Source organism: Panthera pardus, unplaced genomic scaffold (assembly GCF_024362965.1).
Source record: "Panthera pardus isolate Hobbes unplaced genomic scaffold, ASM2436296v1 HiC_scaffold_6, whole genome shotgun sequence".
In the NCBI taxonomy this organism is placed as follows: Eukaryota; Metazoa; Chordata; class Mammalia; order Carnivora; family Felidae; genus Panthera; species Panthera pardus.
In genome coordinates, this window is record NW_026526991.1 from 61435090 (window position 1) to 61444737 (window position 9648).

Sequence of the window (9648 nt, forward strand, 5' to 3'; positions counted from 1 at the left end):
TGTGCAAAGCTGTTCCCGGCTGCTTGCAGCCTGTGCTTGCAGTCGGCAGCCTCTCTCCCGCCGCAGGCATCCCCTATCAAGGATGCCTGACCCAATCCTGTATTCACGACCACTTTGCGTGGGTGCCAGGGACCCAGATGCGGGTGAAATTACACAAAAATAAGAGTCAGCTGGGCCTAAGGGAAAATAACTGACCGGGAGAGAGAGACAGAGACAGAGACAGAGAGATATCGGCTGTCAAAAATATTTCAGTCTTTGGGGGGATCTGGTTTTAAGGACCAGAAGATCCCATCGCCTTCCCTTTCCCCCTTCTCCTGACTGAGTCAGAAGACTTGTTATCTCTGGAATTTGGTATTATTTGACCAGAATCTTATTGGCATAAACAGATTTCTCTGTCTAGGATGCTCCAGGGAGGAGTGAGAGACCCCTTTACCCCCTGAGTCCCTTAGCCTTCAACCCCTTATTTTGGGGAATGAGGGGTCCCATGAAGACCCCCCTTCCCCTGCTGTGGCTGGGATGGAGGACTGTCCACTCAGCAGGTCCATCCTACCCACCCCCCAGGCCAGTGGCCCACACTATGAGGGCAGGGCTGGCTGCCCAATTGCCAAGGTGAAGCCAGGGGCCAGCGTGAAACAGCCAGAACAGAGGCTTGAGTAGATGCTAGCGGCCTGGGGGACAGTGATGAGTCTGCTGGCAGAATCTGAATATCAGAATATGGACCCAGGCTGCTTGGTGTACCAACTCCCTCACCTTCCCCTTCTTTCCTCCCACCCCCCCCCCCAGGCTTCAGCTTCCTCCTCCCCACCCTTAGCCACCTTCCTCCAGCCAAGTCCTCCAGACGGCCTTCAGCCTCATATTCTTCCCACCCTGCTCCCTGTCCTAGTGCTGGGTGCTGGGTGCCCAGGGTTGGTCACGAGGGGCATGTGGAGATCAGAAAGGACCCCAGTGCCTCATCCTTAGCCCCTGGAAGAAAAGAGCCTAGCTGTGGGAGGGGCCCAGGGGGGGCATATTCTTTGTCTGGGCCCAGCCCAAGGCTGAGGAAGAGGAAGGTGACTCAGTGGGGGAGATGCTTTCTTCCCACTGGGATGCAGAACCCCACTTTGTTTGGAGCCAAGTTTCTCCCAAAAGCACACTTGCAGCAAACTGCTTTTCTTCCTCCTCCTCTACACCTCCCCCACCTTTCACCTGCCCTCCCTGCCCAGCCTGCCCTCTCCACTCCTAGGCGCCTCTCCACGTGAGCTCCCCCAGCCCAGTCAGACCAGTGGCGGACACCTTTTCCACAGTGTTGGGAGAGGAGGATAAGGAGGGAAGGAGGAGTAGAGAATGGGGGGGGGGGGCGGGGGAGGAGGGGGCGTTGGGAAAAAAGCAAGTCATTCCAGCTTCAAATATGTTTTTCTCCTTTTTTTTTTTTTATTATGACTCACGTATACAATACAAAGTACTTGGACCAGGAACAGGGCTGCTGCCGGGACACAAAATCTACATTCATAGCTGGACATAAAGACAAATGACCAAAAATTATTATTATAGATATATTTTAACGTTTTTTTTTCTTTCGAGCACATTGCATAAACAGAGAATTCAAGACAGAGTTAACTATACATTCAGTGCAATTTAGCTCTACTCTACTGGGGTTAGAAGCACAATAAAAGCGCACGGGACCGGTGGGCTAGGCAGTCTCAGTTGTTGGGGTTTTCTTAGTGAAATTAAGCAGCAACAAACGACAACAAAACCGCATTACGAATACTCTCAAAGCAGGATTTCTCTCTATAGGTAGTGATAAAATACGTTGGAGGTTTCTTTCTTTTTTTTTAATTTTAAAATTTTTCTCTTTTTTTCTTGCATATTAGGATTTTCAAAAATGTCTTTTTTCTTTCTTCAAGATTATTGCAGGTTCCCTTTAGGTAGTATGTTAAAGATTTATTATCAGTATTATTATTATTATTATTATCATTCTTATTATTTTCATGATTATGGTGATTTCTGAGCGCTAAGACTAGTACAGCTCAGAGGAAGCTGGGCCCAACAACAGAAATCAGACAGCAAAGGGGAGGAAGGCATGGGCCCGAGTGACCATGGGATGGCTAGGTAGGATTTTAACGGCGACTGCAGGCTCCTATCTACCCCGAGGGGAGGGGGGAGGGGAGAGACCCGCATCTCCTTCAGGTTTCCATCAGGTTTCTAGAGAAAGTCAAGGGGGGGGGGTCTTTCTAAGTGGGGGAGCCCCAGGGAGGAGGAAGGGACATTCCTTGCTATCATTTTTAAACGTTTCTTTAAACATTGCCCTTCCCTTCCTTCCTTCCCTTTTCTTTCCTTTCTTTTGGAAGAAATTAAAAGTAAATCTAATACACTAACCCTAGCATAAAAACAAAGCCACGAGTCTTCTTCTGCATTTTGAGAGGGCTCCCCTCTAAAATAAATACCAGAGAAGCAGGGAGGTGGGAGAGTGGCAGGAAGGGGTGAGAGAGGGGCAAAGAGGCCAGGTCTCAGACCTCAAAATCCAGGCAGGACTCCGAAGGGTGGGGGTAGGGACAAGTGTGTGTGTTGGGGCAACGACTGAGACAGAGTCCGAACTTTTCGCTGTGTCTCCGTCTCCCCCCCCCCTCCAGCCCCCAAACAAATAAAGATCGGGGGAAGTCCAAAGGTAATAAAACCAGAGCTGCAAGTATCTGACAGGTAGTTAGAGTTGTGAGTGTCATTCTATTCTCTATAAAAGCAAATGACAGTCGTAAACTTCTCAATTTATCCGCTACCATAAAACGAAACTTCAAGGGAGTTGCTGGGGGGGGGGGGTCTCTCTTTTTTGCTTAGTCCTTGTTTTCTTCCTTTTCCTCCTCTTCTTTCTCCTCTTCCTCGTTTCCTTCTTCCTCCACCTTCTCTTCATCTCGGGCTCCGGGCAGTTTATCCTTGTTGTTTTCCTTTTTCCACTTCATCCTTCGGTTCTGGAACCAGATCTTCACTTGTCTCTCAGTCAGTCCCAGGGCGTGAGAGACTTCAATCCGGCGCTTTCGTGTCAAATAAGGATTAAAGAGAAACTCCTTTTCTAGTTCCAAGGTCTGATACCGGCTGTAAGTTTGCCTTCCGCTGCGCCGCCCCGGAGCTGGACAGAATAGAACCCCAGTCTGGTTATGTTTGGGTGGGGGCTCGGCTTTCCCCTGCCACTCTTCCTCCCCTGAAGTCCCCCCTCTGATCTCCCCAGTTCCCTCCCTCCTGAATACCAGGCGAGAGATCAGGGAGCAGGCAAGGGCAGGAAAGTTTGGGGGCTTGTTTTGTTTGGTTTCACCTTGGGAGGTGGGGTGGGGGTGGGGGCAGGGACTGGGGTCTGTCAGGAAACTGGGGGATGGCAGGGGCCAAGGGAGCACTGCAGAGTGCCCCCCAGGCCTGCAGGCTCAGGAAACTGGCCCTTGCAGCTTTGTTTACAAGTGCAGAGTGGCATTTGGTGAGCAGAGCTGGGGACAGTCTTGTTTCCAAAAGAAAGGAAAAAGGTCTGGGGGTGAGGAAGAGGGACTCTGCTCACTGCCCCCTCCTTGAATCTCTCTGCCTAATGCCTTGCCAGGAAGAAAAATAATTGATCTCCTGGAATGTATCACTGCTTGGCCTGATTGCTAACTGGAGACCAGCAAATAAATCACGGGCCATCCCCGCTGGAACTTGTCGCTTTCTCGCTTCCCCTTTTACTTCGAAATTGGGCCATGAGGGGCCACCCTTGGAGGGGCTCATGGCCTGAGCCACTCTGAAGGTCTCAGGGAAAGCCCACAAACCTTTGATTGGGGGCAGCTGGGCTTGGGTCCTCTGGAGCCCAGAGCCCTCTAATCTGCATGGCCCCTCTCCTTCCGTGCACTCTTTTTCTCTCCTCTCTGGCTCCCTCTCTTCTCTCCAACTGAGGGAAGTAAAGCAAAGTTGGAGTGGTGGCCCTAAGGCTAGTTCTCTGTGAGGAGGCAGTGGGTACCCCCAGAGAGCCAGGGCACCTGTCCTTGGGGTCTTGTCACCCTCTGATCCCGCTAGGGGAAGGAAACAGGAGTCTCCCTTTGCCCCCAAGAAAGCCTGGCCACTGTTCTGGACTGAGGCTCTCTGCCTTATGGAAAGACTGGTTTGCTCCAAAGGCTGATAACCTCAGGGTCCTCGGGGCCCCTGCCCAGCCACCTCCCCAACTTTGACTGTAGAGATGGCAAGGGAGGGAGACAGAGGGGGAGAGGAGCAGACAGACAGACAGTGGTGGAGAAAACGATTTTTAACCCTTTGCACCCGGACACCACCTTCGCCCCCCGTCCCCCCAATACCCCAGGCGAGCCCCGCGCCCCACCCCCAGCCGAACCTCCCAACCTCGAGAAACCCACTCAGGCCCCCGGGGGTGGGGCCGGAGAGACCCCAAAGCCAGGAGGGAAGGCGAGGGCAGACAAAAAGGAGGCGAGGGAGGGGGGAAAGACCCCGGAGCGCGGGAGACCAAGGGGGAAAGAGAAAAGGCTTCTCACCGTGGGGTCTCATCCATGGAAACATGAGGCTGGGAGACGAGTTTTGATTTAAGTGGCCTTGTCCTTCGCTACTGTTAGTGTTGGCGGAGGATTTACAGTCGGGATATTGCACCACGCTCGCCTCTTGCTGAGCCCCATAAAGGGACTGTCTGGGGAGCGCCTCGTAGCCATAGAATTTGGAGGCGTCTCCGTGGCAGCTCAGCGAGCACGGGTTCTGCTGGTAGCCCGAGTTGGAGATGCCCGAGGTGCCGTGGTGGAAGAAGTCTTGGACGTGGTGCGAGGCGTGCTGGAAGCCGGGCGCCGAGCCGCCGGGCCCGTACACCAGCGCATGGCTCCTGCCCACGCTCTGAGGGAACCGGCAGTCGTAATAGGCCGGTTCCAGGGACTCGCCGCCTTTGTATTTGGAGAACAGGGGGTTGACGAAGTAGGAGCTCATGCTGGGCACATGAAAACCCGCCGCCCCCTCCCCTCTGGCTCGCGACTCCCCCCCGCCCGGTACCCCCGAAAGTCCCCTCCCCCCGGGAGCGAACCCCGGGCCGGCCGGCTCCCCGGGGCTGGGCTGGGCAGGTGGGGGGCGCCTGGGTGCCGGGCCCGGCCGGCTCGGCGCGCGCGGCTCCCGGGGCTGGGCGCGGGCGGCGGCGGCGGGCGGCGGGCGGCGGGCGGGCGGCGGCGGCGGCGGCGGCGGCGGCGGCGGCTCTCTTCACTGTCGGTAGGTAGAGCTCGCGCTCTCGCACTTAGCTCTTTCCTTTAACAGCCCAGGCGAATTCCTCAGACTCCCGGCGGTGGCGGCGCTTACACGCGATTCGCGTTCATCAATCCACGACATGAAGACAGGCGAGAGAGAGAGAGAGAGAGAGAGAGAGAGAGAGAGAGAGAGAGAGAGAGGGAGAAGGAGGGATGGTGGCGGGGGGTTGAGGGGTTCAGGGCTGGGGGGACCTGGAGGAAGGGGAGGGGAGGAAGGGGGAGGGAGGGGGGTGTGGTGTCTGTGTGTGTGTGTTGGGGGGGGTGGTGAGCCAGCCCCAGCTAATGGCTGGGGCCAGCTTCTCCAAGGTGCGCGTTCGGATTTGAAGGTGCCTCTCCCCCCTTCCCGTTTCCTTCCTCTCAGAGATACCTGAGCCAGCAGGTCAACTCAGGTTACCTCAACAGGTATGAGACTCTCCCCCCACCCCACCCCAGGGGGTCGGATGCCTCGAAGAGAGAGCAGGTCCCCTAACCCAAACGATGGGCTCCCCAGGGGGTCCTTAAGCCTGGCACTCAGAAGGAGCTAGCGCATGAGTACCTCGTATCCCCCAATACTTCAGGCATCCGAACCCTGCATGTCTCCTGCCCCTCCTCAGGGTGGGAGGCCGCCCTGTCTTCCACCATCCCTAAGATTCCCTGGCCTGTCCGCTATGGGTAGAGGAGAGGGGCCGGAGGTGGGGCGCTCTCCATATACCCAGTCAGGGCGGCACTGCCCCTTCAGACACCAGCTCCTGCCTGAGGCTTGGCTGGGGGCTCTGAGAGCAAAGCAGTTTATGGGGACAGAGGAGAGGGCTGCTGGAGGGTCCCTGGCCCTCTGGCGGGGCCGATCCAGGATGTTTCTTCTCAGGAGACTATTTGTATCTGGGTTGGAAGGGACTGGAGCAGGCCTCTTACTTGTCTCCACATACTCTAACCCTATAGGAAATGCCAGCTCAGCCCGGAGGGGCCCCCTGGCTTCACTGCACCCCCTACTTCCCCAAGCCAGCTGCCCAGGCCGGGATGTGGATGGGAACTGTCAACAGACACTCTTTAAATATTTACCCACAGTTTCTCTAGGGGGTTCCTCCCCCATCTCCAAGACTAGGGAAATTCAAGGTAATTCTAACGGATAAAAGAACCCTAGTCCATCAGGACCCTTTTCTGGCCATAAGCGTGTACAGTTATGTGGGGCTTAACACAGACAGAGAAAAGGGAGAAAGGGGAGAAGAGGGAGAGCTGTGGATATGTGTGCTGTGTGCATACGAATGAGGAAGAGGAACAAGAACGATTTTTCCGGTCTTCCCCTTCCAAGGCTGTGCGGGGATGTCACACACAGGGCAATACTGGGGCACACTCAGGATACACACATCCTGTATGTGCCACCTTCCACCCTGAGACACATCGAGTGCATGCTCCCTAAACTATCATGCATGCCTAGAAGCGCCCCTGTCACCTCGCAGACCCTGTGCACTCAGGCACACAGGAAAATAAGACCTGACAGACACACAGGCATCTTTAGCTTTTTGCATCATGAAAAAACTTGCTACCTATTTTCTTTCCACATCCTGGGGTTTCCAGGTTGGATGAGGAAGGAGGCTGTTAGGAATCCAGGTCTCTGCCTTCCCCATCTGGAGCCCAGCTCTGGGGATGGATAAGGAATGGCAGTGCAGGAAAGGACGGTGTAGAATGACCCCTCCCCCAGTCCTTCTATTATCTAAATAATTGCTGGGAAGATGGCCACTCTCAGCCCAATTCCCAAAGGAGATTCCCTGGTGCCCCAGCAAAGGACACTTCCAGGATCCCTTGAATTTGGAGGAACCCACCTCCACCTGAATTAGGGACTGCCCAAACTCTGCAACATCTGGGAACTCTGGCCCTGGAGCAGCAGGAGGGGAGGGTCAGAGGAGGGCTGTGCCAGGGCTGCAGGCCTCCCTAGGGTCCAGGACAGTGTGGAGCATGACAGGGGTCTCCTTCACTACCAGAGCCAGCTCTAGCCTTGGTCCCAGCCCTGCGGTCTCTGAGCCTACTCTGCTCAGAGTACCAAGCTGAAGGAGATGGGCTCTGGGTTCCCAGCATCTGGGTCATTGGGGACTGTCATAAATATTTTCCCTTCTCCGCCTGGGAAGAGGAGGCTCCGCAGGCCAGATCCGCTCTGGGGCCTGCGCCTTATCTTTTAGAGGGTGGGGGGATATCTCGACATTTTATGGTCCAGCGAAAACCCTGCCACAGAGCTATTCTTCCAGGCCTTTGTGTCTTGGAATGCAACTGTCCCGAGTGTGCCGCCACCACCGTCTGCTCTGAGAGCCCACCAGTCCTGAACCCCCTGGATGGACTCGATTTCCCCTTTTGGGGGGGGGGGTCCCTCGCCTTTTCTTTTTTCATTTGATTGTCTTTTTTTTTTTCTTTTTTTCTTTTCTTTTTTTTTTTTTTTTTTTTCTTTTACACGTATCTGCTTGATTTCGCTCCCGGAGCTCGGATATAAAGGAATCGCAAGCAGCCATCCTCGCTGGGGCGTCTCTGCCCCTCGCCCCGAGGCCTGCTCCGCCCTCCTAGGTACCACGGATTTATGTTCGTTTGTCCGGGTCATTCTGCCTTTTTGTGTTAATTACGCGCTGCCTGCTTGGTGCTTATCTCCTTCGCAAAGCGATTATTTTCGACGCCCGCCCTCCTGAGCCTCTCGAGCCGGCTGCCAGAGCTAGGGCCCATCTCCCGCCGCCACTCGCGATTTATTTACACCTCGCAGGTGAGAGGATTGATTTGCTCAGAGCCAGTGGGGCCGGGCTGGGCCGGGGCGCGGGGCCTTCTCCCGGTTGCTCTTCGGGGCCGGGCCTCAAATGTCAGTGCGGCCAGGCCGGCCAGGGGCACTGCCGCCGCCTCTAACATTGAGCAACAGCGCCACCTCGCGTCCACTTTCTCCAATGCAGTCGGGCCAGGAAAAAGCCAACAGAGCAGGCAGGTCCCAGCCTTGGCCCAAAGGTGGGAAGTGAGAGGAAGGAGTTTCCAAATGGGTGCGAGAAAGAGAGAGAGAGACAGAGAGAGGGAGAGAGAGATATGGGGGGGGGGGTTCCCCAGAAGGGAGTTTCCTCGGGACCTCTGTCCTTTTGTTTTCCAAGTTCTCCAAATAAACCTTGTCAAAGGTTTCACACAATTTTCTCTTTTTGTCACCCTCCCTTCCCGCATTAAGAGACACTGTGCAAAGGAACTGCCGCGATCTCCCCCCTATTCAGGCGCATTTCTGGGCTCAGAACACCTCCGCTCACGCAGATGCACGCTCCGAGGCTCCCGCGACCTCCTGCCCGCGGCGCACACCCTAAACTCCTCGCTCCTCTTACCCTGCCGCTGGTTCCGCACTGCCTATTCCGCCGCCGCCTGCAGGACTTTGGGGTGGGACTGTGACTTCTCCCGACTGTTTGCCCCCTGGTTTGTAGCCCATCCCTCTCTCTGTCTCTCACGCGCGCGCTCTTTCTCCACCTCTCCCTCCCAGCCAGTGAGGTCCCGTTCTCCGTGGGCCATAGACAAAACATTCCTATAATCCGATTTCAAAGGAAAGAGTGTCCACCTTATTTAAACCATAAAACAATTAAGCCCAGACGTCTAGCCAGCTCCGCGCTGCTGTTTTGTTCGGCCCCATTCAGAATCCAGCGCAGGGAGACAAACAGCGCCATAAAAGTGGCATTTCGGGGCTGCGGAAATGTACCTATCCGCTGCCTTCCCAAGTGGAACAACCTTTAGGGTTTTGTGATTCTGACAAAGGAGCAGAGGAGAGGTGGGAGGGGAAGATTAGGGCAGGAGGGCGTTTGCCAGCCCCTCTATCCCCCAGCTTTCGTTTCTTTCCCTAGATGTGGGTTTGCGTTGTGTTGTGGTTTAAATTCACGAATTGCAATAAATAAAAATTGAATCGAATCCTGACCTGCAGGCTGGAGGATGAGCTGGAACTGAACAGTGGGCTGGGCCGGGTGGGCCTGCTCTGGATCCCACGGTCTCGCCAGGGCCCTCGGAGCCCGGCGGCCCTCCTTCCTGCCCGGAGTAAGGCCGGCTCGGGCGGGCTGCAGGAAGCAGGCCGCGCTGACGGAGGAGGGGAGGCGACAGGGCCTTGGAGCAGGGGCGGGGTGGAAGCCCGGAAACGCCGCGGAGCTTGGACTGGGAGAAAAGCCCCAGTCCCCGCAGTCAGGACCCAGGGACACGGATGCCCTGGCCTCCGCCCCGTGCAAAACTGACGCCAGGGTCTCAGAACAGCGCAGTGGCCAAAGGGGAGAGTGAGGATTTGCGAAAAGAGACAAAACTACGGGCAAAGCACCATTCAAAAGGACCAAGAGAACAACTGCTTCTGGAATTGGGGAGGAGGTCTCTTAAGTGGGAAAAAGGAGAGGGTGCTTCAGCCACTGGGAAAACCAGCGTTTGCGACTTTTGATGGCTCCCCTCAAAATATCACCCAAACAAAATGTTTGTGCCTTCC

The 9648-nt window shown here is 55.5% G+C and overlaps 2 protein-coding genes and 1 long non-coding RNA gene across 7 annotated transcripts in view; 1 reads left to right on the forward strand and 2 right to left on the reverse strand.

The window, feature by feature from the left end:
* HOXC6 (homeobox C6) overlaps window positions 1-9648 on the reverse strand; it is a 40284-nt gene that overhangs the window by 16424 nt on the left and 14212 nt on the right. The window contains exon 1 of one of the 2 annotated variants that reach the window (XM_053895928.1): window positions 9103-9253. The exons of the other annotated variant lie outside the window; for it this stretch is intronic. The gene's annotated coding sequence lies outside the window, so the exon portion shown is untranslated. Of the gene's footprint in view, window positions 1-9102; window positions 9254-9648 lie in introns of those variants that run through there. 2 annotated transcript variants of the gene reach the window in all.
* Window positions 1387-4982, reverse strand: HOXC8 (homeobox C8). The gene is made up of 2 exons (XM_019419591.2): window positions 4473-4982; window positions 1387-3100 (listed from the first exon to the last, which is right to left on the reverse strand). The coding sequence occupies exons 1-2, from the start codon at window positions 4906-4908 to the stop codon at window positions 2808-2810; spliced, it is 729 nt and encodes a 242-aa protein (XP_019275136.1). The 5' UTR covers window positions 4909-4982; the 3' UTR covers window positions 1387-2807.
* Window positions 4785-9101, forward strand: LOC109249229 (uncharacterized). Of its 4 annotated transcripts, XR_008419745.1 has the most exons (5): window positions 4785-4896; window positions 5227-5618; window positions 7664-7745; window positions 7837-7935; window positions 8377-9101. It is a non-coding gene; the product is annotated as an uncharacterized LOC109249229 (long non-coding RNA). The 4 variants fall into 4 exon arrangements; XR_008419743.1 differs by having other exon boundaries at window positions 7664-7935; XR_008419744.1 differs by lacking the exon at window positions 4785-4896 and adding an exon at window positions 5162-5181 and having other exon boundaries at window positions 5578-5618; window positions 7664-7935.

Coding starts and splice junctions, on each gene's coding strand:
- HOXC8 (XM_019419591.2), bottom strand. CDS start 4,908: ATGAGCTCCTACTTCGTCAACCCCCTGTTCTCCAAATACAAAGGCGGC. Junction 3,101..4,472: donor TCCATGGATGAGACCCCACG/GTGAGAAGCCTT, acceptor TATTCTGTCCAG/CTCCGGGGCGGCGCAGCGGA.